We start from the raw sequence: 23,747 nt of genomic DNA, 5'->3' as shown, positions 1-23,747 counted from the left end.
CCTGGCACCACAGACCCCCCTGCTCATCACCCCAGCCTGCACCACTCGTGGTTGGCTCAGTGATCCAGGCTCAGCTCTTGGTTTGATCCACAAAGGAGCAGGGTTAGGTGGGATTTTGGGAAGGGATTGTTCCCAGAGCAGCTGTGGCTGTCCCTGGATCCCTGGCAGTGCCCAAGGGACACCTGGCTAGGGCTTGGAGCCACCTGGGACAGTGCAAGGTGTCCCTGCCCAGGGCAACAAAATGAGCTTTAAGGTCCCTTCCAGCCCAAATCGTTCTCTGATTCTGCACTTTAATTCCTGGAAAGGGTGTCACAGAGATGTTAATCAGAGAGTTAACTTTGAGAAAGAAAAGGGAAGGAAAACAGAAACAGGGGAAGTTTGAGCTGATTTGCCATAGAAATGTAAGATCAGATCATGATCTTGTCCTTTAGAACTGCTAAAGGGTTTGCTTAAAATGTTTTTGCTCGGTAAGGAGGAATGGGAAGGTTTAACAATGTTAAACCTGGCTGAACTTTAAACCTGATTTTCACTTGCAGCTGATGGGAAGGTGGGATGCTGTGTCCCTGCTGCAGCCCTGTGCTCTGTGCCTGTCTCTGTGTGACAGGGGACAGGGACAGCTCTCCATGGCCTAAATACTTGGGCAATGACTTCAGTGGCACAGCCCAGATCCTGGCAGTGCTGCTGCCATGAGAGCTCAGATCAGCCTTTCACCCTCAGCACGTGGCAATCGCTGCCCAGAAAAACTCCTCCCTGATTTTGTAAATGTTTTATCTCCTGAGAATCCAGTTTCCCTGGACGAGAGGTTCTTGTTCTGTCCATGGGGTGCTCCTGTAGATGTGGGGCTCTCAGGTGTCTGGGTGTCCCCAGGGGCTCTGGGGGTGGCTGTGCTGTGTCCCCATGCCCTGGCACTGCCAGCCTGGCCCAGCCCGAGTGCACAGGGAGCAGAGATGGAGCAGGGCACGCCGTGCTCCTGTGGGAAAGGAGGGGGCAGCTCCCCAAGGGCAGGCTCTGGATGTGCCACCCCAGGCTGGGGCTGGACGGGGCAGCGTGTCCCTGGCACAGAGCAGGGCTCTGTTCCTGCTGCAGCTGCTCCCTCTGCTTCTCTCTGGCTGGGGAAAAGCCCCTCGGTGCCACCTCCCTCCCAGGCAGCACAGGGACCTTGTGTGACCGTGCTCACAGGGGTGTGAGGATGGGGGACGAGATGAGGATCTCACTCCACATTTCAGAAGGCTGATTTATTATTTTATGATATATATTACATTAAAACTATACTAAAAGAATAGAAGAAAAGGTTTCATCAGAAGGCTGGCTAAGAATAGAATAGCAAAGAATGATCACAAAGGTTTGTGGCTTGGACTCTCTGTCTGAGCCAGCTGACTGTGATTGGCCATTAATTAGAAACAACCCCATGAGACCAATCCCAGATGCACCTGTTGCATTCCACAGCAGCAGATAATCAATGTTTGCATTTTGTTCCTGAGGCCTCCCAGCTTCTCAGGAGGAAAAATCCTGAGGAAAGGATTTTTCATAAAAGATGTCTGCGACGACCTTGCTGGCATTTCTCACCTCCTGTCCCCAGGGCTCCTGTCTTGATTTGCTCTCTGTGGTGTCTGGAGAGGTGGCACAGGCAGAGAAAGAGGAGGCTGTGCCCATCAGCTGCTCTTGGTTTTCCCCACAGCTGGCTCTGCTGCTCCTGCCCTGTATTCCTCCTGCCAAGGGCAGTGCCAGCAGTGCTGGGCAGCGCTGGGGACAGGGAAGAGCTGAGTGTTGTATTGCCCTGCCAGGACCTTGCTGAGCTGGTGCTTTCCAGCCCAGTGAGGGAGGGCTGCCAGGGCCAGCCCTGCCAGGGCCAGCCCAAACCCCTTCCTCGGGTGTCTCAGCCATCCAGCCCCTGCTCCCACAGCCCTCTGTGCACCAAGCTTGGAGCAGGGAGTTGCTAGGAAACTCAGAACTGCCTGAAAGGATTTTCTCCTCTATTTTTTAGTTATTTTCCCAATGTTGTGGTGTTGTCTGCATGCAGACAGGGCCAGGAATGCTCCCTTGGAGCACAGTGCTCTTCCAGGACTGGTGATTTGAAGGATGCTTGGGCCTCTCAACTATCAGGCATGAGAAAATTCACTTTGATTTGAGAAATGAGGGGTTAGCTGCTGAATGATTGATTATGTTTATGGCATTTGGATGGAAGGGGAAAACTGGAAATTCCCTTTTGATGCACAGAAGGTTGTAGGTGCAACAGGAAACATTTGATAAATAATGTTTACTAATTTGTTCTAATGAACAATAAATATTGCAGAATCACTGCAATCAGAACCTTTTATCCATGCTGTAAATCCATCCATTTTCATTAGAATAAATTCAGAGCAAAATTGGGCATTGTCACTCTTTAATTTTAGGCTGAAGATGCTGGGTCGGGGTGGAACTTCCCTCTCCCCAAACCTTGCCTGTTTATTTGCATGGCCCAGGAGCTGTGCTGCTTTCTGTGGGTGTTCCAGCAGCCCCAGCCCCCTGTCTGTGCCTCTGTGGCCTTTGGGTGCAAGCTCTGGAACATCACGTGCAGCTCTCTGGGCTTCTCCTCTCTGCCCCCTTTGCTGAGGGCCAGCAGAGGTGTTTGTGCTGAGCTTTGGTCACAATTTTGTTTGGCAGAGCTGCCCAGGGGCTGTGGCTGGAGCTGAGCTCTCTGCTGGGGCTGCTTTCCTGCCCTCAGCTTCTATAACCAAAGGAAGGCATTTCTGCTTTTCAATGTTTTTTTATTTAACGGTTTTTGGGGTGTTTCATAAGCCACTTCCCCTTCCCTCTTGCTGAAATGTTGCCACAGCTGCCAGAGCAGCAGGGCTGGGCCTGGGCTGTGCTGGGCCTGGGGCTGGGCCCGGGCTGGGGCTGTGCTGCTGTGCCCTGCCCAGGGGTCACCAGCTCCTCTTTGGTGGCACCTGGGCATGAATCCAGCATTTCAACAAAACCCCAAATAGGATTCTTTATGGTTCTAGGGTGCCCGATAGGCTTGGAAGCCATGGAATGGTTTGGGATGGAAGGGACCTTAAAGCTCATCTCATTCCACCCCTGCCATGGCAGGGACACCTCCCACTGTCCCAGGTGGCTCCAAGCCCATCCAGCCTGGCCTTGAGCACTGCCAGGGATCCAGGGGCAGCCACAGCTGTGCCAGGGCCTGCCCACCCTCACAGGGCACAATTCCTTCCCCAAATCCCATCCATCCCTGCTCTGTCAGTGTGAAGCCATTCTCTGTTTCCATCACTCCCATTCCTGAGGAACACTCTCTCTATTTTTAATTTTTTTTGTGCCCTTCAGGCACTGGAAGGCCCCAGTGAGATCATCCCAAAGCTTCACTCCTCCAGGTAGAACAGCCCCAGCTTTCCCAGCCTGTCTCCATTCCTGCTCCATTGATTATCTGACAGCACCACGAGCACTGACTCAATCCTGGCCATTCTGTGTTTATTGATACAGGGAGGTTCGTGAGGAGGCAATTAATCAGGGGCAATTAACCATGATGTAATCCCTGGGAATCACGTGAGGGATCAGGAGTGGGGTGGGACAGGCCCAGCTATCACCCCACAATTGAGCATCCCTGGTTTCTCCAGGTTCCTCCTGGGGCTCCAGCCTGGTGACATCTGCAGCATCAGCTCTCCTGGCATGGGGACAAGGAGGGGAGGAAGAGCTGACACAGAAATTTGGTGGCATGGCACCTGTGGGGATGACCCCATGGCCTGGGGTGCAAAGGAGCCGAATGAGACCCTTGGGGAGCTCTCAGTTCTGCTTTTTGTGCCAGTGAGAGTTCAGGGAGGGTTTTCCTCTGCCTCACCTAGAAACTGGCCGTGCTGAACCCTCCAGCCTTCCCCTCATGGGTTCTTGCAGGGCTTAAAATAGTTCCTGTGTTTGTCACGCTGGGATTTCACAATAGCTGCGGGGTGAGTCACAGGCAGAGGCCAAAGAGCCACTTCTGTCACCTGGGCAGGCACCTCTCAGCCCTGGCATCCACAAAAACCAGCAGTGCTTTCCCTCTGAGGAGCAATCCTGCTCATCCCCTGTCTCCTGGTGTTCCAGGGGTTGGGCAGCATCCCCCGTGCCCCAGGGCTCTCAGGGAAATCCTTTCCCTGGTTCCTGCTGGACTCCTGTGTGGCTCTCTGCTGTCTCTCAGTTTACTGAGTAACTTTTATGTGACATTTGTGGAATGCACAAATTCCAGCCCTGCTCCTGTCCCCGTTCCCACTTCTGTCACCTGGGCAGGCACCTCTCACCCCTCAGATCCACAAAAACCCAGCAGAGCTTTCCCTCTGATGGGAAATCCTGCTCATCCCCTGTCTCCTGGCATCCCAGGGGTTGGGCAGCACCCCTTTTGTCCCAGGGCTCTCAGGGACATCCTTTCCCCTGTTTCCTGCTCCTCTCTCTCAGTTTACTGAGTAACTTTTATGTGACATTTGTGGAATGCACATTCCAGCCCTGCTCCTGCACTGACCTGTCACCATTGACTTGCTCAGGGGCTGCTGGTGGCCACGAGGGGATTTTGGGGTTGAAATGACTGTAATGAACCCCTTGGAGTTCAGCAGCACCTCCTGGGCACTGTGCTGGCAGCTCTCTGCTTGGGTTTTTTATTTTTGGTGCTAATTAGCACCCTAAGGACAAATTATCTGTGGGATTGAAATGTCCAGGAGTGGAGGAGCTGAAAATGGAACTGGCATCCAGCAGCCTCAAGCTGCACCAAGGCTTGGATATTAGGTTGGACAGGTTGGATATTAGGAAAAAGTTTTTACAGAAAGGGTGATAAAGTTCTGGAATGTTCTGCCTGGGGAGGTGGTGGAGCCACCATCCCTGGGTGTGTTTAACAAAGCCTGGATGTGGCACTGGGTGCCAGGGTTTGGGTGAGGTGCTGGGGCTGGGTTGGACTGGATGATCTTGAAGGTCTCTTCCAACCCAGTGATTCTGTGAATTCTGTGTGTGATTCTGTGTGTAGTTCTGTGTGATGCTCTGTAAATTCTGTGTGTTATTCCATGTGTGATTCTCTGATTCTGTGTAATTCTGTGCATGGATTCTGTGTGTGAATTCAGTGAGTGATTCTGTGAGTTCTCTGTGTGAATTCTGTGAATTCTGTGTGATTCTGTGTGTGATTCTGTGAATTCTCTGTGTGATTCTCTGTGTGCATTCTGTGAATTCTGTGTGTGGATTTTGTGTGTGATTCTATGAATTCTGAGAATTCTGTGAGTGATTCTGTGAATTCTGTGTGTGGATTTTGTGTGTGATTCTGTGAATTCTGTGTGTGATTCTATGAATTCTGAGAATTCTGTGAGTGATTCTGTGAATTCTGTGTATGTGATTCTGTGAATTCTGTGTGTGATTCTCTGTGAATTCTGTGTGTGATTCTATGAATTCTGAGAATTCTGTGAGTGGTTCTGTGAATTCTGTGTGATTCTCTGAATTGTGTGTGAGTTCTGTGTGTGATTCTGTGCATCCTGTGTTTGATTCTGTGTGATTCTATGAATTCTGTGAGTGATTCTGTGTGTGATTCTGTGAATTCTCTGTGACCCTGTGCATTCTGTAACCCCTGTCCATCCCAGCTCACACGATGCAGGGATGCAGAGGTGCCTCTGCCCTGGCCCCCGCCCCAGGCAGGCACAGGGGGCTCGCAGCTGCTCCCCAGGGGTGCAGCCATAGCAGTGAGCCAGGCTGGGCTGTGGTGCCTCCCCAGCCCAGTGTGCAGCCCCTGGCCCAGCCCAGCCCCTGCCCTGCTCCCGGCTCTCCCCAGGTGCTGCAGGGCCCCAGCATCCTGCAGGGCTGGGCCGGCAGGGCCCCTCCGCTGGGAGCAGAGCTCCATCCAGGGGAAGCCCCACCTCTTCTCACAATATTTACTTCCCCTGCTTGGAGCTCTCCCAGCTCTGCGAGTGCGGAGCAAACACAGTGGGGCACTTCTGGCTGCTGTTTGGAAGGGCTGGGCTTCTCCCCGTGCTCCTTCCACGTTTCCCCCTGCCCTGCCCTCTGTGTGAGAGCCTCTGCTGCTGGCTGGGTGAGAACCCAGCTGGGCTGAGCGAAAGAAACCCCCTAATTTCTCCTGAAAGCAGCAGGAGCTGCTGGCCTGAGCGTGGGCAGGGAGCCCAGATGGAAATGGATTTGTCCCCTGTGTGAGGACAGGGCTGTCCCTGCCAGCTCCTGGAATGCAGCAATGCTTCAAAACACAGCACAGATCCCTCGTGTTCCTCCCTCTGCTGAATGATTTGCCCAATATTCCTTCCTGCCTGCCCAGCTGTCCCTTGGTGCGTGTGACAGTGTCACCCAAGCTGTGTGAAGCTGTTCAGGGGGGTTTGTGGTGTTTGCAGCAGGGATTTATCCTCCTGTGAGCTCCCCTGAGGGTTTTCCAAACACAGAGATGGAAACTGCAGAGTGGGGAGAAAGGTCACGAGCAGAGCTTTGTGACGGTGTTCACAGGGGTGTGAGGATGAGGGAAGAGACGAGGATCTGACTCCATGTTTCAGAAGGCTGATTTATTATTTTATGATATATATTACATTAAAACTGTACTAAAAGAATAGAAGAAAGGATTTCATCAGAAGGCTGGCTAAGAATAGAATAGCAAAGAATGATAACAAAGGTTTGTGACTCAGCTCTCTGTCCAAGCCAGCTGACTGACCATTAATTAAAGCCAGGTGATTGACCATTAATTACAAACATCCAACATGGGCCAATCACAGATGCACCTGTTGCATTCCACAGCAGCAGATAATCAATGTTTGCATTTTGTTCCTGAGGCCTCTCAGCTTCTCAAGAGGAAAAATCCTAAGGAAAGGAAGGATTTCCCATAAAAGTTGTATGTGACAGAGCTTGGCTGGCTCCTCCAGGGGTTTCATCCACAGTGGGAATTGTTGCCCTGGGGGAGAGGGGAGGAAAAGGTGGGAGGAGGTGGAATTGTGGGGAGCAGTGGGTGAGCTGCTGACTCAATGAGCTGCTGGGAATGTCTGCATGCTCCTGAGTCAGCAGCTCCTGTCTCACCCCTCTGCCACGAGTGACACATCTCCTGCTGCAGCTGGGCTGTGGATTTTACAAATTTTACACAATCACTGAGGTTGGAAAAGGCTTTCAGCATCATCAGATCCAGGCTGTGCCCCATCCCCACCAGGTGCCACCTCCAGAAATTCCTGGAACACTCCATTGATGGGCTCTCCCAACCTCCCTGGGCAGTTCCAGTGCCTGAGCCCCCTTTCCATGGGGAAATTCCTGCTGTGCCCACCCTGAGCCTGCCCTGAGCCCCCTTTCCATGGGGAAATTCCTGCTGTGCCCACCCTGAGCCTGCCCTGAGCCCCCTTTCCATGGGGAAATTCCTGCTGTGCCCACCCTGAGCCCCCTTTCCATGGGGAAATTCCTGCTGTGCCCACCCTGAGCTCCCCTGGCCCAGCCTGAGCTGTTCCCTCTCCTCCTGTCCCTGTCCCTGGGAGCACAGTGCCATCCCCACCTGGCTGCACTCTCAGATAGATCTTGGTTGGATTATCTGCATGTTCAGGATTTCTAGTAATTCACCTGTGGTATCATCAGAGAACTTCTACACTTTGAGGTTTCCTTGCTTCCTTTTTTCTCCCCATGCTACAAACAACAGGGTGTACCTCCTTCCCTCAAAGCTTCCCTCTCCCTGTGATGGGAAGTGGTTTGGCTTTGGAGCCCGGAGGGAGGAAGGAGGACCCAGGCACTCTGTGCCAGCTTTGGGAAGCAGAAATGGCCCTGCAAGTTCCCTCCTGGTGAGATGGCTGGGGCCAGCCAAGCTGAGCAGGAACTGGAGCTCTTTAATTTACAGGAACCATCCATGGGATGGGCAGTGTTAAAAGCCCCCTACACTTTAGAGCATTTTGTGGCAGATATTTCTGAGTTGCTGTGCACATTTCAATCCCAATGCTTGGCTTGCTGGGCTGTGAGCGCACACTGACAGCTCAGCTTGCCATCACCATAAAATAAAATAATTGGACTCAATAAATGGAGGTTTTCTTCAACATCAATAAAAAGGGAGTTTTCAACATAGCAGAGGGCAACTTTTTATATTGATAAATTAATTTATCAACATATTGTGATAAATTAATATTTATAACAGTAAATATTAATTTATTGTGATAAATATTAATTTAATATTGAATTTATCACATATATTGTGATAAATGTGATAAATGTTAAAATACCAGTGATAAATGTTAAAAACACCCACAACCCAAAGCTGCTCCAGGGTGGAGTGCCCATCCCTGGAGGAGTCCAGGGAGCAGATTCCAGAGCTCAGCAATTTGCTGCTCCTCACTTTCTCTGCACTCACCCTGATTTCCCTTCCAGGCCAAGAACAAGGAGACGGGAGCTCTGGCAGCTGCCAAGGTCATCGAGACCAAGAGTGAGGATGAGCTGGAGGATTACATGGTGGAGATTGAGATCCTGGCCACCTGTGACCACCCCCACATCGTCAAACTGCTGGGAGCCTTCTACTGGGATGGCAAACTCTGGGTAAGGCTGGGCTGGCACATCCTGCCCCTGTCATGGTGAACAAACCCCTGTCTGGAGCTGATTGAGCATCAGAAATGAGTCATGAGCTCACTCTGTGCTCAGGGCCTGGATTTTCCCTGCTGTCCTCATCACCAAACTCTCTTCTTGCTAAAGCTGCTGGTAAAAACCCAAGGGAGGGCCAAGGGATTTCACAGGGAACTTGGAGTTGGGTTTTTTCCCACCATTAAGAGTTTGTAAAGGGAGAAAAAGCATCACCAGTAAGTTCCCCTCTCTTTTAAAGCACCAGCTGGAAGGGAGACTCTTCCAGGTGATTTTCAGGATTTGGGGCTGATTTGGGGCTCAGGCCCTGCAAAGCAGAGGCACCTGATAGCAAGAGCTGCATTGTGGAGGGGCAGGAACATAAAATGCAGTGGAGTGGGTTGGTGCAGGGGCTGGAACAGCAGGTTCCTGCAGCTCTCTCCCCTAGCCCAGCAGGTTTATAGATGGTTTTTGATTTCCCCTGCCTGCTGTTCTCTCAGAGTGGTGAAAGCTTCAGAGGAAGCCGAGTGTGAGAGGCAGCAGAGGAAGCTGAGTGTGAAATGCTCCTTCCTGTGCTCTGTGCAGGGCATGGAGGGGCTGAGGGAGTGAGCCCTTGGGTGCTCAGCTCTGTGCCTGGGTGAGGATTGTGGAAATCAGGTGAACAGGAGCATTTCCAAACCCATCTCCTCAGTTCATCTGCTCCTCCTTGAACCGCAGGAAGTCAGGAGAGTGGCAAAGGGTGCGTTCAGCAGCTCTGCTGCTTCTTCCTTCCTGTTTTTAACGTCTCAGATACCTCTGTGGCCTCCCCGGGTAGATTTAACAGAGTTAAAGAGGAGATCTCAGCTTGTGGGGCTTGCCTGGTGTGAGCTGGGCTGTTGGAGCTGCCAGTCCCTGCCTGTGGTGCCAGTCCCAGCCTGGCTCCAGCAGTGCAGGAGGGGGATGTTTCATTGGGCTGGTTCAGCAGCACCTTCTGCATTGTCAGCACGTGTTTTCTTGGTTAAAAATCCATGGCTGAAGGCCCTGAGCCCTGTGGAACACCCAGCTTGCAGTGCTGCAGTGTTTCTGCTCTCTCTTCTGCTCTCGAGGGAGCTGAGCTGTCCCGTTGGTATTTTGGATGGATTCTGAGCCCTGGCTATGTTAAGAGCAAGGTAAATATGTACTCTGTGAGGAAGGGAAGGACAAACATCCCTCCTAGGATTGGGATTTGGATGGATTGCAAGTGCAGCAGGATTAATCTGGGCTGAAGTAAAAAGGCAAACACAGCCTGAGCCGGGGTGAGAGATGAGGCTGCTTCAGCTGCCACCTTCTTTGGCTTCACCTCCCTGCCCTGCTCTGAAATGTCAGCCCCATCCCTGCCATGGGGAGCTTTGCCTTCCCTCCTTCCTTCGTTCCTGGAGGAACGGGGATTGCAGAGTTCCTTTGTGACCTGCCAAAATTAAACTCTGCCACAGGAGCCTCCTGTCTGGGGCTCCCCACCAGGGCAGGGTCTGGGGTCCTGTCAAACCCTCCCTGCAGCCCCAGCATTGTTCTGGGAGCAGGATCCTTCTCTTTATCTCGTTTTTGGAGTAGCATTTGCATTTCAGTGCTCAGGCTGGTTTTATTAATGCTCCAGTGTTTCCCTGGCTTGGAGGGGAGTAATTAAGCCAGGCTGGTTTATTTCTGCAGGGCTTTTAGTCCCCACCAGATTTTCCCTGAAGTCAGAACCTTCCTCTGCTTGGTGACCAGTGCTGCTGGGGAAAATCTGCATCCAAACATAAAGAGCAGCTTTTATTGCTCTGCCCACGTCCCTTCCTCGTTGCTGTCTGTGCAGTTGTTTGAAACAGTATTTTCCTGCAGCATTTGCATGCTGGGTGCCTGGATTCTCAGATAAAACCTCTGGGGGTGCCTGTCTGGTCAGGAACCCTCTGTGGCTCCCTTGCTCCTCACAGCCCAGCATGGAAAGGGAATATTCCAAGTGAGCAGCTCCAGATGTGCCCAAGCTCCTGGGTGGCAGCAGCTTGAATAATTCACAGTGCCACAAGCTCTTCCTAAATCACTGTGGCTGTTCTTTCCTTGGGGAAATGTGTGAGGAACCCTCTGCCCGCCCTGAGCTGGGTCAGGTCCCCCTGGCTCTGCCAGGCTCCTCTTTGTGCTCCAGCAGCCAGGAGGAGACATGAAATGAGATATTTATGGAGCAAAAGACCTTTCTGTGCAAGGGGAAATGGCTCATCCTCCTGCAGCTGCTCAGAAATCCTCAGCACTGAAAGGAAAGCACAAACCAGAGAGTTCCTCTGGGTTTTATACCTGGTTTTAAATTGTAAAAGGAGGAAAACCCCAAATCTTGTGTGGGATGGAGCACAGCCCACTGTGAGCAAGGGTTGGGAAAGCACCAGTGAGTTCCCAGGGATAAATCTGGTGGGATAACAGCATCCAGCATGAACTTTCTTGGCATTTAAATCCTCAGCAGAGAGGCTGTGCCCTGCCAGCAGCTCCTATCTCGTTCCATCCCCCTCCACCTCCTTTCCTTTGCTCATGGCAGAGGCCAAGGAGTCTTGTGCTGCTTGAAAACAGCCCAGGGAAGCTGCAGAACTGCCCTGGTGGGAGCTTTCAGGATTTTATTTTATTTTTATTACAAGCCCCGTGGCATTTCATGTTCTTTTGCATAAATCCTGGCTGCTGGAAATGGGGGCACTGAATGAAAGCTGAGATTCTCATGCTTGCTTTTAAAGAGTTTGGTTTGAGTCCTTGTGGCTGGGACACATTTTAAATTCTCTTTTCCTGCACTGTGATGCAGGACTTGGAAACACAGAAGCAAACCCCCCTCACCCAATATAACACAGCTTTTAAAATGGACTTTTAAAAGTTATTTGTGGCTTAGGAACGGGGCTGAGAGGGGGTTTGCTTGCTTTGAACAGGATTTTCCCTGATAATTATTACAGCATGGGAAAGGAGCACAACAACAGCTCTTGTGTTTTGTGTCCCTCTCAAGGGCTGCGTGGTTGGGAGTCTTTTTTTCCCCCTTCCAAAACAACAACAAAAAGCCAGGCTGAGAGCTGGGAGGAAGGGAGGAACTTCTGATGTGCTGCTGCTGCTGCAGCATTCTGCAGTTCCCAGTGTCTCCTCCCGCAGCCAGAGCACTGATAACACACAGGGGAGGAGAATTCTGTTTGTGTGACCTTTCCTGCAGGAAACCTCTGCTCCCAGGGCATGGTGGCTGTGCCCAGCCAGCCCAGCAGCAAACCCAGGAGCCTGAGATGCTGCAGCACTGAGGCTGCAGGAACCGCTAGAAATTCCAGGTATCTCTAGAAATTCCAGGTATCTCTAGAAATTCCAGGTATCTCTCGAAATTCAAGACATCTCTAGAAATTCAATGATATCAAAACATCATTTGGCCCCAGGTGTTGGAGCTCTGTGCTGGTGGTGGGACAGCTTTTCCAGGGAAGCCCTGGGGAGTTGTCTCCCCCTGTCCTGCTTCTCCCTGCCCCAAGGTTGCCATGGCAAAAGGGTTTTTGAATAAACAGCATTTTCCTGGAGATCAAAGCAGGGGTTGCTGCTCCGTGCAGGTAACCCTGCCTGCCTGGGCCTTTTGGGGAATGGCTCATTTAACCAGCTCAGGGTTTCTCCTGTGTGGGTACAGACTCCCACAGCTGGCACAGACACTCCAGCTCTGTGCTGCTCTTTGTGCTCACATTAAAAAAGCCCTTTGCATTTGCTGTGGGCAGGCCCTGACCTGCCCAGCCAGGCACTTTTGGGATTGCTCCCCCTTTGATATGGATGTTGACTGGAGATTTGGGCATTCTTGAAAATCCTGTAGCATAAAGAAATGCTCATTATCCCATGCACTCGACTGCTGGGCTATGTAAAGCATCTGCAGCCTCTGAGGCTGGCAATACCTTTGCTTTAAAACAAACAGAAAAGGGAGCTGGTAGCAGGCTCAGATTCCCCTCAGTTTTCCTTAGCAAAGGGAGGTTATCACAACTTGCAGGGATGTCTTGCAGGGTGAGCAGCCTGAGCTTGGCTGAATGCCCGTGGGGATGTGTTTGTGTGAATGCTGCACCAGAGCAAGGCTCTCCAAGCTGCTCCTCTCCATTCCCTGAGGAATCCCGTGGCTCTTTGTGTCCCTTTAAAGCTCCACTTGGCAGCAGAGCTGCAGCCCTTCCTACTTGGCCTCCTGCTCCTGGAGCTTTGTACCAAACTTCCCCCAGAAGTTGCTGAACTTTGTTGTTTGAGCTAGCGGGACTCGAGCACAGCCCAGGGAAAGCCCAAGAAAACAAAGAGATCCCAAACTCTGCTGAACAGCTCACCAGAGGAACAGCAATCCCTCCCCTTCCTCAGGAACATAAATCCCAGTCCCTGTGGGATCTGGCAGGGCTGGGGAGCTGCTGCAGGATCAGCCCCGCTGGGAATAGCAGCACTGAGGGGGTGGGGTTGGCTGGACCGGTTTCCAAATTCCTACCAGTCCAGAATTCAGGCAGAACTGCAAAACACCCCCAGGAGCTCCAGCAGGGTGGGTAGGAGAGGAGCAGGTGTGGGCAGAGAGCAGCAGGGCACTGCCTGGCCCTGGGAATGCAGCAGGGACATCACAGCAGGGACATCTCCTCCCTGGCCTCAGGGGCAGCTCCTCAGCTCGGCCAGAGCCGCAAAGTGGAAAAAGTGATGCAGCCCAGTGGGGTTTTGGTGCTTTGCTGCATTTCCTGGGTCAGCAGTTTGCTGCTCAGAGCAGCACAGTTGAAGTGGGTGATCACTCCTGCTCCAGCTTTGGGGCTGTGTCTCTGCAGCTGGGATGAGATGGGTCAGATCTCTGGTGGCATCTCCTTCCCTTCTCTCTGCCTGGCCATTCCCAAAGGCCTGGAGGTGTAAATCTTCCTCTGTTGGAAATCTGGGCAGCAAGTTCCCCCTCTGTGCTGTGAACGTGAGCTTCAGCATTCAGCCTCCTGGCAAGTGACCATAAATCCTATTCTGGGTAAAACTGGGGGGTTTCCCTTAAAACAGAGAGAAACCCGATGATTTTTAGCAACCCCCAAAATGATTTATGGCAAATTGCCACAGCCCAGGTGAGTTCAGGAGTGCTCCTGCAGGTACCAACAGGACAGCCTAAAGGAGAACAGAAACCTTTGTCTGCCACCCTTTGCACAGGATAACGTTGCATGAAGAGGTTATTGAGGTAATAATTCCTTGTGATTGCACAGCCTTGTCATCTGCACACCCTGGAAGGCTTCAGAAAAGGCCTGGTGTCATTATCCTGGCTCTGAGAGTGAAGGCACAGACAGGGATTTGCCTAAAGTTTCCCCAAGGGTAAATGGCACTTGGGAATGAGTGCTGGGTGCTGGGTCCCAGTGCAGGGCTGGAACGTGAGGCCGGAGCTTCATGAAAAGAAAAGCAGAGCAGACAAGAAGCCTTGTAGGCAAATCAGCTTTCAAAGCACCTGAAAACTTTGTTTAGGACTGAATTGCAATGAGCCACGTTCCCACTTGGCTGGATCTCCCAGGGAATGCTAAGGAGCAGGGTTTGCATAGACAGGAATATTTATGAACTCCCTGTGGATAGGAAACAGTGCCTTGAAACCCAGCTTCAGCAAGGAGGGATAGCTTGCAGGTTTAAACTTTATTCTGTGTCAGATATAGCCTGAAAGTTGTCATTTTCAGGGAGGGAGGGATGTCCTTTTGCAGACCTCGTGGCCTGGAGTGATCCATTGACTTCAAAGCCCTCACTGGAACTGTTCAACAGCAACACTCAGGGTTGTGTGATGGATCCAAGCACCCTGTGCTGGAAATTGGGGATGATTAGGAGAAGTAGTTGTTGTTTCTAAAAAGCCCTGGAACTGTTAACCAGCAACACTCAGGTTGTGTGGTGGATCCAGGCACCTCATGCTGGAAATTGAGGTTGATTAGGACAAGGGGCTGTTCCTAAAAAGCCCTGGAATTGTTAAACAGCAACACTCAGGTTGTGTGGTGGATCCATGCCCGTCATGCTGGGAATTTGGGGATGATTAGGACAAGGGCTTGTTGTTTCTAGGGAGATGCCAAGCAGGAATGGAAAACTCCTCAAGCCCTTTGCCAACCCTTCAGTGCATTGTTCTCCTCCTGGCCAGGTGAGGCTCTGGGGCTGTGCTGGAACTGCTGACTCCATAAAAGCCACCAGGAAACTTGTGCTGGGTCAAACTCCAGCTCTGCCAGTGAGCTTTGCCCTCTGAGATGCCTCATCTCCCTCAGATGCTGACACAGGGCACTTGGGGCATCTTCCCACTGAAGCAGCAACTTCTTCCTTTTTGCTATTTATATCTGAAACGATTCTTGGAGTTTTGCTTCCCATCCCATAACAAAGTGAACTTAGTGGCCTCCAAATGCTGATAACTTGGTGAGAAAAGGGATCCCACTCACAGCCCTCCGAGCAGCACAAGGAGCTTTTTGCAACATCAAAACCATTTGGTTGAACTCAAAGGAGTTTCAATTTGTGCTGCCAACATTGCAGTAGGGATGGGAATTTTTCTGCCATCTGTGGGGGGCAGTCCAAGGAAACATTTTGTCATCTTGCAGTGATTTAAATGTGCAGAGCTCATCCCCAGTTTCCTTCAGATCAGCAGGGAGCCCTGCACTTCGCCAGGAGTATTGACTTTGTTCTCCATAAAGTTTTCTTACTCTGAAACTCCCTAAACTTTGTGTCCCTTGTTTCCTGCCCTGCATCGTCTTCCCCCCACCCCTTATGGGGACAACATTTTTTCATTTCTGATTTCAAATATTTTTCTCTGTAGGTTATTTTGTCCAGAAAAGGGGGGCAGAAAAGGTTTATTATATTTAAAGTCTCTGAATGGTGTCCTTGTCCGTGAGGGAAAATTGGCAAGCTTGGAGCCTTCTCTTACAGAGAGGGAATTATTTCACTTCCACCTACAGCATATTTGCCATGTCAGGCCAGCTTTTGACATTTGTGCTGCTCTGGGGCAGCCAAGAGGCTTTTGGTGGCTTCTGGATTGTTCTGTGCCCTCTCTGTGGCTGCTGAGGGCTGGCTGCAGCTGGAGCTGGTGGCTTTTGCAGATCACAGTGGCCTTTGGGTGTTGTCCCCTTTTGTCTTGGTGCTGCTCTGGTCTCATGGTGTCGCAGACATCTTTTATGAAAAATCCTTCTTTTAGGATTTTTCCTTCTGAGAAGCTGAGAGGCCTCAGGAACAAAATGTAAACAATGATTTTCTGCTGCTGTGGAATGCAACAGGTGCATCTGTGATTGATCCATGTTGGATGTTTCTAATTAATGGCCACTCACAGCCCAGCTGGCTTGGACAGAGAATCCGAGACAGAGCCTTTGCTATCATTCTTTGCTATTCTATTCTTAGCCAGCCTTCTGATGAAATCCTTTCTTCTATTCTTTTAGTACAGTTTTAATGTAATATATATCATAAAATAATAAATCAAACCTTCTGAAACATGGAGTCAGATCCTCGTCTCTTCCCTCAACCTGAGACCCCTGTGAACACGGTCACATCATGGGGCTCCAGGAATGAGCCTGGGATGGATTTTGTGGTTCAGCCCCCAGCAGAGAGCAGGAGCAGCTCAGCCTGGCTCTGGGTGAGCCCGTCTGGTGGAGCAGTGATTTCCACCTGGGTGATTTCCAGATTGGAGCAGGGCTTGGCAAAGGAGTGTCCCAGCTGGCCCCAGCCCTGCTGCACTGCAGGGACCCCGCAGGGACACCCCAGTGCTCCCTGGCATGCAGAGGAAGGAGCCAGATGTGCCCACAGGGGTGCCCAGCAGGGCTTTCCTGGCACCACCACCCACTTACAGGAAAAGCAGCCAGGAATCCTTCACATTCAGCAGAAACACAGCAAAGGGAGAAGGGAAAGAGCCCGAGGAGCTGGGGGGCCCTGGCTGCTGCAGCTGTGCTGGTGCTGCACACAGGGGTGAGCTGTGGGTGTGAGGGTGGCAGTGAGAGGGGCACAGAGCAGAAACAGGCACTGCCAGCTGCAAACCCCCTCTGCTCCTGGAACTTTGGGCCAATTCCCCACTCTGGATGCTGAGAAGGTGGGCCAGGTGTGATGGGTGGCAGTGAGAGGGGTGGCAGTGAGAGGGGCACAGAGCAGAAACAGGCACTGCCAGCTGCAAACCCCCTCTGCTCCTGGAGCTCTATGCCAGCTCCACATCTGGATGGAGAGAAGGTGGCCCGGGTGTGATGGGTGGCAGGAGGGAACCTGCAGCTCTCTCTGCAAGTGCAGCACGGTTTCCTTTATCAGGTTTGGTTTCTCTTATCTCCTCAGCCCTGTGTGCCAGCACAAGGCTGTGCTGGGGGTGCTTTCCACTGTGGGTGACAAGGACACCTCAGAGCTGGCCCAGAAACGTGGCAGGGCCACGCGGGTGCAGCAGGATGCTGTGGCTTCCCCACAAACACAGAGGGCCCCACTGCTGCAGCCTGGGAGGAAATGGTGAGGGCTGGAGCTGTGCTCAGCTCCTGGGCCAGGCTGGGGGGGTCTGGGGGCATGGCAGGGCTCTGTGCCCACTGGGGGCTGCAGGTCTTGTCACAGTGTCACAGAATCACCTGAGGGTACCCTGAGCTGGAAGGGACCCACCAGGATCACCAAAGTCCAGCTCTGATCCTGCACTGGGACTCCAAGTTAAAACTAACTTGTTAAGACAGATAAAACCCAAAATCTGAGATGTCCCCAGAGCCAGCCTGGACAATCCCAACCCCTGCAATCTCCCACCATGTGAGAGAAGGTGGAGCAGATGGGATGGGTGGCAACGTGACAGCTTTTCCTTCCCCAGCTCTCTCTCCATGTGCTCCAACCCTCCCATTTCCCCCTCCTGCCCACACAACGATCCCACAAATGATGGGCAGAGGGGTCTGAACCCTTTCCATGACCTCCTGAAGGCAATTAAGGAATCTTAATGAGATTCCTGAATTGCTGCAGGGCTGCACTGCAGACCCAGCACAGCATTTCCCCATAACCCCATGTGTGTTCACAGATATTCAGAACACCAACGGGGAACAAATCCCCCCACACAGGGATGGCTTTTGCTTTCCACCCCCTGGCCCTTCCTGCCTGCCAGGGAAGGTTTGTGGGCACTGCCCTCTGGTGAGTAAGAGCCAAACCCTGCTGGGGCCAGCAGCTGTCCCACCCTTGGCCACTGGGCACTGTTTGGTGACATTATCTCTCCAGATAAGCTTTGTGTGTGTGGTTTTGCTCTTTGTTTTAGCCATGGAGAAAGTTCCAGACATGCCCAAGAGGCAGGAGCTGTCCTGCCCATGGTGGCAGGAGTGAGCTGGGGCTCGGTGCCACCTTGGGGGCACCTGGGCAGGAGAGGCTGCTCCTTGGTTTTTGTCCCCAAAATGCCTCCAGATCCTGCTGTGGTGAGCACAGGATCAAGATGAGCCATGGGAAAAATCGAGGTGACCACCATTTAACTTGAGTGGATTTTCTCTTATGAATTTCAGTTTAATGTTGCCCATTGCAAAGGTTTTTTGGAAAGGAAAGCTTTTGTCTGCATGCAGAGCTCTGTGTTTTTGTTTTGTTTCACATGTTTTATTGAAACCGTCACAAAGGTTTTCACAGGTAGTGACAGCAAGTTCCTTTCTATTTCAGCCCAAATCTGTTCTGTGTGTGCAGCCAGAGCATCCCCTGGAGCTGGGATTGAGTGAGCCCAGGGGGTTCTGAGCCCCTTGGCTGGGGCTGATTTGGGGCTGGGGGCTCTGTCTGTGCCTGTCACTCAGATAACTCAGAAATTGAGCTAAATGTGATTTTTGGGGTGGTTTTATGGACTGGAAGCCAAAACATGGATGGTGGATTTGTAGGAGCTTTGATGTGGCACTGTGTCCCCCCAGCTGCCTGGGCTGAGGAAGTGCCTGGATTTCCTGGGACAATGATTTCCTCCGCACAAAAATCCTGGAAGCCCCTGGGTTTGTTGTGCACGGGAAATCATTAGGAACAGGATGTTTGCTGCCTGCACACCCACAGGGCCCCGAGCAGCATCAGGAGGAGGAGCTGTGGGTGCTCCCAGCCCTCACACAGCTGCTGCTGTCACCTCCATGGCAGAGCCCTCTCCAGGCTGGCCCTGCTCCTGAAGGCAGTGTGGACGATCTGGGACACTGCCAGCTCTGTTTGTTTAAATTGCATTTTGGGGCTGAAACCAGCTCGTTGTTTTTTTAGCTGCTCTGGCCACACCCACAATTATTCTTTGGCATCTCTGCTCTTGTTGAAAATGCACATTTGGGAGTTGAAAGTGCACATTTGGAAGTTGAAAATGCCCATTTGGGAGTTGAAAATGCCCATTTGAAAGTCTCCCAGTGCCCAGCTGCATTCTGCTGTGCCTGGATGCGCACACAGGGTCACGCTGCTCCAGAGGGACTGGTGCTGCTCATTTCCTCATTGCCAGCTGCAAACCTGGCTGGAATTTTGTGAGGTTTGCTCTGAGCAGCCCAGGAAGGGCTGGTGGCCACTGCTGGTTTATCCTGCTCTGATGAATGTGGCGAGGAACACCACAAAAACAATGGGTGGGAATTCTGCTCCTGGGGATGTTTGGGGTGGCAGTGGGGCACAGGGCAGTTCTGTGCCTGGGGACAATTCCTGCCTTTCCTTGTGCTCAGGAAGCTGCTGGTGCTCTGGTTCAAGGCATTAAACAACAACCAAGTGTTGGTATGTCCCATTGATGCTCTGCTGGCCCCATCTCTCCTGTCAGGCTTCACCTGCATGGGTGGTCATTGGTTCTCCTGCTCTGGGAGGGGTTCAGCTGTCTTATTCCCAAATATTTCTCCCCACCTGCCTGTTTCATCCCTGGCCCTGGTTATTCTCCTCCAGTGGTGCCTCTGTCACCCCTGGCCAGGTTTGTCCCCTCAGTTTGTCCCTCTCTGGCTCCTTGGCCCTGGGCTGATTGTCCAAAGCAGTTCCAGCTTTGCTGCAGCCCTGTCCTGCTCCTGCTCCCCATTGTCCCCAAGCAGGGGATCTCAGGGGTGGGATGTGGCTCTCCTGGAGCTGCAGGATCAATCCATGAGAAATGGAGCCTGAACCTTCTTCCCTGAGCTCCTGGGTCTGTGTTTGGAGCTGCTCTGAGTGATGTGACCCCTGTGGATGGGTTTAGAGAGCTGAGCTGTAAACAGTGCTCAGGGCTGTCCTCAGAGTCACCTCTGGCATTTCAGCACTCTGTGTCACCTCCACGAGGAGCAGAGCTGCTTGGAAAGGTGAAGCACCTCTTGTAATCCCTGGCTGCTTGAAATTGTAATCAGTTGGTCTGAGCAGCCCTAGAGAGGAGCAAGAAATGGCTGAGCCTGTGCAGAGCTCAGAGGAGAGGATCTGCATCCCTGAGGTGCTGGGGACGACTCATGGCAAGCAGATGTGTGGCACTGGCAGGGCTCTGCACGTCCCTGGGGAAAAGGCAGCATCTGGGGAATGTGCTCTCCCTGTTTACTGACACGCTTCCCCCTCAAACTGCTCCAAATCAGAGAGCAACGAACTACTGAGCAATGTGGGGAAATAAAAACAGCTAAAAACCCTTCCCTAAAGGCACGAGAGCCCTCCCCATCCCTCCCTTGGCAGGGAAAGCCCTTTCTGAAGCCTCTGAGCCACGTCAGCTCGCAGCTATGGCACTCATCCCACCCTGCTGGCAGCGCTGCCCCCCGAGCCAGGGGAGGGATGGCAACGGGGGCAGCCCCAAACCCTGAGGCTGTGCTGGGGTGGGCACCGGCTACGGGGTGCTGGGGGTGCCCTAGCCCCGGGAGGGTCCCTGGGAGCCGGGCAGGGGGTGGCACCTGGGCAGGGGGTGGCACCTGGCAGAAGGTCCCTGGGCAGAGGGTGGCACCTGCCCCCGGGGCTGGGAGCTCCTCACAGTGCCCAAGGGGAGCTCTCACAGCTGGACAGGGAATCAGGGAATCCAACCCAGCTCTGCTCCTCTGCCCTCCCCTTGCCCAGTGGGACCCAGCCTGGCTTTAACCCTCTCTTTGCCCCCCCAGATCATGATCGAGTTCTGCCCGGGCGGGGCCGTGGATGCCACCATGCTGGGTGAGTGCAGCTGTGCCCAATTATAATATAATATAATATAATATAATATAATATAATGTAATGTAATGTAATGTAATGTAATATAACATAACATAACATAACATAACATAACATAACATAACATAACATAACATAACATACTTTTCAATATATTATTTTAATATATAATATATTATAATATATTAAATATATATTATATATTTATATTATATATTATATAAATTAATATATTATATTATTATCATCATATTAATATAAATTAATATCTGGTATTAATATATATAGCTATATTAATATATTGATACATTAAATCTATATTATAATATATATTGAATATATATTATATATATTCAATGTAATATAATATAATATATTCAGATTAAGAATGAATCTGACTCCATGTTCCTCTGAGAACATGAAGTCAGATTAATTCCTTCCAGCCATGGGGGACCCTGGAAAATACCACACCTGAGTGTGGTGGGATTGAGGGATGCTCTCTGCTCCTCAGCAGGGAGGTCACTCCTGTCACTGTGAGCAGCAGAAATGGAATCACTGAATCACAGAGCATTCCCAGCAGCTCCAGGAGGTGGAAATCCTGCTGCAAGTGCTGGTTTAGGAATAAATCACCTTTACAAGCTGATTTCCATCATCCCCCGCCGCTCTGGCACAGGGACAGTGGCTTTGCCACGCCCTGCTGGGTGACCTGGCCCTTTCTGCTGCTCAGGTGAGCATCCCCTGATCCCTGTCCTGTGTGACCCCCTGTCCCTCCCTGCAGAGCTGGACAGGGCCCTGACTGAGCCCCAGATCCAGGTGATCTGCCGCCAGATGTTGGAAGCTCTGCACTACCTGCACAGCAAGAGGATCATCCACAGGGACCTGAAGGCTGGCAACGTGCTCCTCACCCAGGATGGGGACATCAAGCTGGGTGAGTCAGTGCCTGGCACCTCCCCAGGGACAGCTGGAGCTGGACCTGTCAGGTTTGGATGTCCCTGAGTGTCACTGTCATGTTTTTTGAAAAATCCCTTCACCAGGATTTCTGCTGCTGGGAAGCTGTGAAGCCTCAGAGAAAAATGAAAACAATAATTATCTGATTGCTTCTCCTGTGTTTTGCAGCTTTGGAGTGTTGTTGGACATTGTTTACCAACAGTGGTTGTTTCATTGGTTTCACGTGAATTGTTTTGACTCAATGACCAATCACAGCCAGCTGTTTTGGGACTCTGGAAGGGTTTTCATTATCATTCTTTGTAGCCTTCTGTCTCTATCCTTTCTCTATTCTTTAGTATAGTTTAGTATAGTAATATCATATCATATACTATACTATCATATCATATTATCTTTTAATATAATATAATATAATATATTTAATATAATATTATACATTTTAATATAATATTATATAATATATTTTTAATATAATATTATATAATATATTTTTAATATAATGCAATATATTAGCCTTCTAAGAAAATGGAGTCAGATTCATTCCTTCCTGCCACAGGGACCCCAGAAAATACCACCCCTGAGTGTTGGTGTTGGGATTGAGGGATGCTCTCTGCTGCCCAGGAGGAGCAGCAGCACAAGGAGGGGAAGGTTTTGTTCCATGGAAAGGCAAATGGAGCTGCAGCCCCCAGGGCACAGCCAGCTCAGCCCCGCGATGGATTTTTCCTCCCTGAATTTATTTAATCCCTCTCTGAACCCGATTTCTGTGGGTTTTGGCCTGCTGAGCATCCTGAGCAGGGGGTGCCAGCTGGCAGGGCTGGAGCTGGAGGAATTCCTCTTATCTGCACAGCAGCCTTGGTGGTGACAGGGGCAGCCTTGCCAGAGGGTTCCTTTGCCAGCTCTGGAGTTCAGCTGGCACCCAACGAGTGCTGCTGAGGGAGGAGAGGCTGGGTTTGTGTGCAGGACAGGCAGGGACACCCTGAGCTCGGGCTGGGGATGGTGACAGCTCCTCCAGCTGCCCCCAGGGCTGTCCCAGAGAGCAAACCCACTGAGTGGGCTCTGAACCCCCTCCAGGTCTGACCAATTTAACCTGGGCTGAGCTCAGAAGGGACAAATCAGGGACAGAAGGAATGGAACAGCAATTTGGGTTTTCTGCTCTAAAATCAAATTTTTTGCTAGGAAACAATCATGAAATCTGCTATGGAGGAATGTAACAGCACTTTGGTTTTTCTGCTCTACAATCAGACTTTTGCTAGGAAATAATCCTGAAATCTGCTATGGAGGAATGGAACAGTATTTTGGTTTTTCTACTCTAAAATCAGGCTTTTTGCTAGAAAATAGCTCTTGAAATCTGCTGTGCAGGAATGGAGCAGCACTTTGGTTTTTCTGCTCTAAAATCAGACTTTTTTCTACAAAATAGGTCTTGAAATCTGCTGTGGAGGAATGTAACAGCATTTTGTTTTTTCTGCTCTAAAAATCAGGCTTTTTGCTAGGAAATAATCCTGAAATCTGCTATGGAGGAATGGAACGGCACTTTGACTTTTCTGCTCTAAAATCAGGCTTTTTGCTAGGAAATAATCATGAAATCTGCCATGGAGCTGCTTTTGTTTGCAGCAAAGAGCTCCATTTCCTCACAGACATGTAGGGTTTGGCAGGAGGGGGTTGTGCCTGTTTTATAGCATATGGGAGAGGAAAATCCCGGGGGTCATGTACCCCAAACCGGGTTGAACTCCTGATGCTCAGCTCAGAGGACACAGCCCATGGCATCAGTGTGTGCTGTTTGCTCTCCAGTCTGTGTCTCAGCCAAGTGTGCTAACTCAGAAGGCTTTTCCAGCTTCCCTCCAGCCTCTAACGTTACTGCTCTTTGCAGCTGACTTTGGGGTGTCTGCCAAGAACATGAAAACCCTGCAGAAGCGAGACTCCTTCATCGGGACCCCTTACTGGTGAGTGCCCTGCTCGTGGAGGGCTTCACTCCTGAAAATCAGCTTTGCTCTGGAGCTTTGGGGGGTGTTGGGCCACTCTGCTTTAGGGTGGGAGGATCTGAATGAGGATTCTTGGCCATTCTCTTGCACATTTCAAGGGTTTTCCTTGAGCAGAGCTGTGAGAGCTCTGTGTGCTGCAGAGGGGTCACAGCGCTCCAGGCTTGCAGCGAGGGTCACACGAGTGTGCTCTCCCCATCCCGGGGGTGACATGGGCTTTGAAGCCACTCCAAGCACATGGGAACGAGGCCCTGCCCCAGAAACACAACCTCTAAATCACCCAGCTTGCTGGAGGAGTGGAACTGCAGGGATTAATTGATGCTCTGAGGCAACATCCGCGCCAGATGTCAACGGCCTGGGGGTTTTCTGTGGAGCAAGGAGGGGGCT

At 51.3% G+C, this 23,747-nt stretch overlaps 1 protein-coding gene across 1 annotated transcript in view; it reads left to right on the top strand.

Annotated features, from left to right (window-relative positions):
* STK10 (serine/threonine kinase 10) overlaps positions 1–23,747 on the top strand; it is a 42,056-nt gene that overhangs the window by 5,373 nt on the left and 12,936 nt on the right. The window contains exons 2-5 of the mRNA XM_058815204.1: positions 8,308–8,472; positions 20,394–20,442; positions 21,218–21,367; positions 23,252–23,324. Of these exons, the coding sequence (XP_058671187.1) occupies positions 8,308–8,472; positions 20,394–20,442; positions 21,218–21,367; positions 23,252–23,324 (437 nt within the window). The remainder of the gene's footprint in view (positions 1–8,307; positions 8,473–20,393; positions 20,443–21,217; positions 21,368–23,251; positions 23,325–23,747) is intronic.

This window comes from Ammospiza caudacuta, chromosome 16 (assembly GCF_027887145.1).
Source record: "Ammospiza caudacuta isolate bAmmCau1 chromosome 16, bAmmCau1.pri, whole genome shotgun sequence".
NCBI classification, from domain to species: Eukaryota; Metazoa; Chordata; class Aves; order Passeriformes; family Passerellidae; genus Ammospiza; species Ammospiza caudacuta.
Note: the sequence above shows the minus strand (reverse complement) of the source record. Positions and strands in the feature narration are given on the sequence as shown.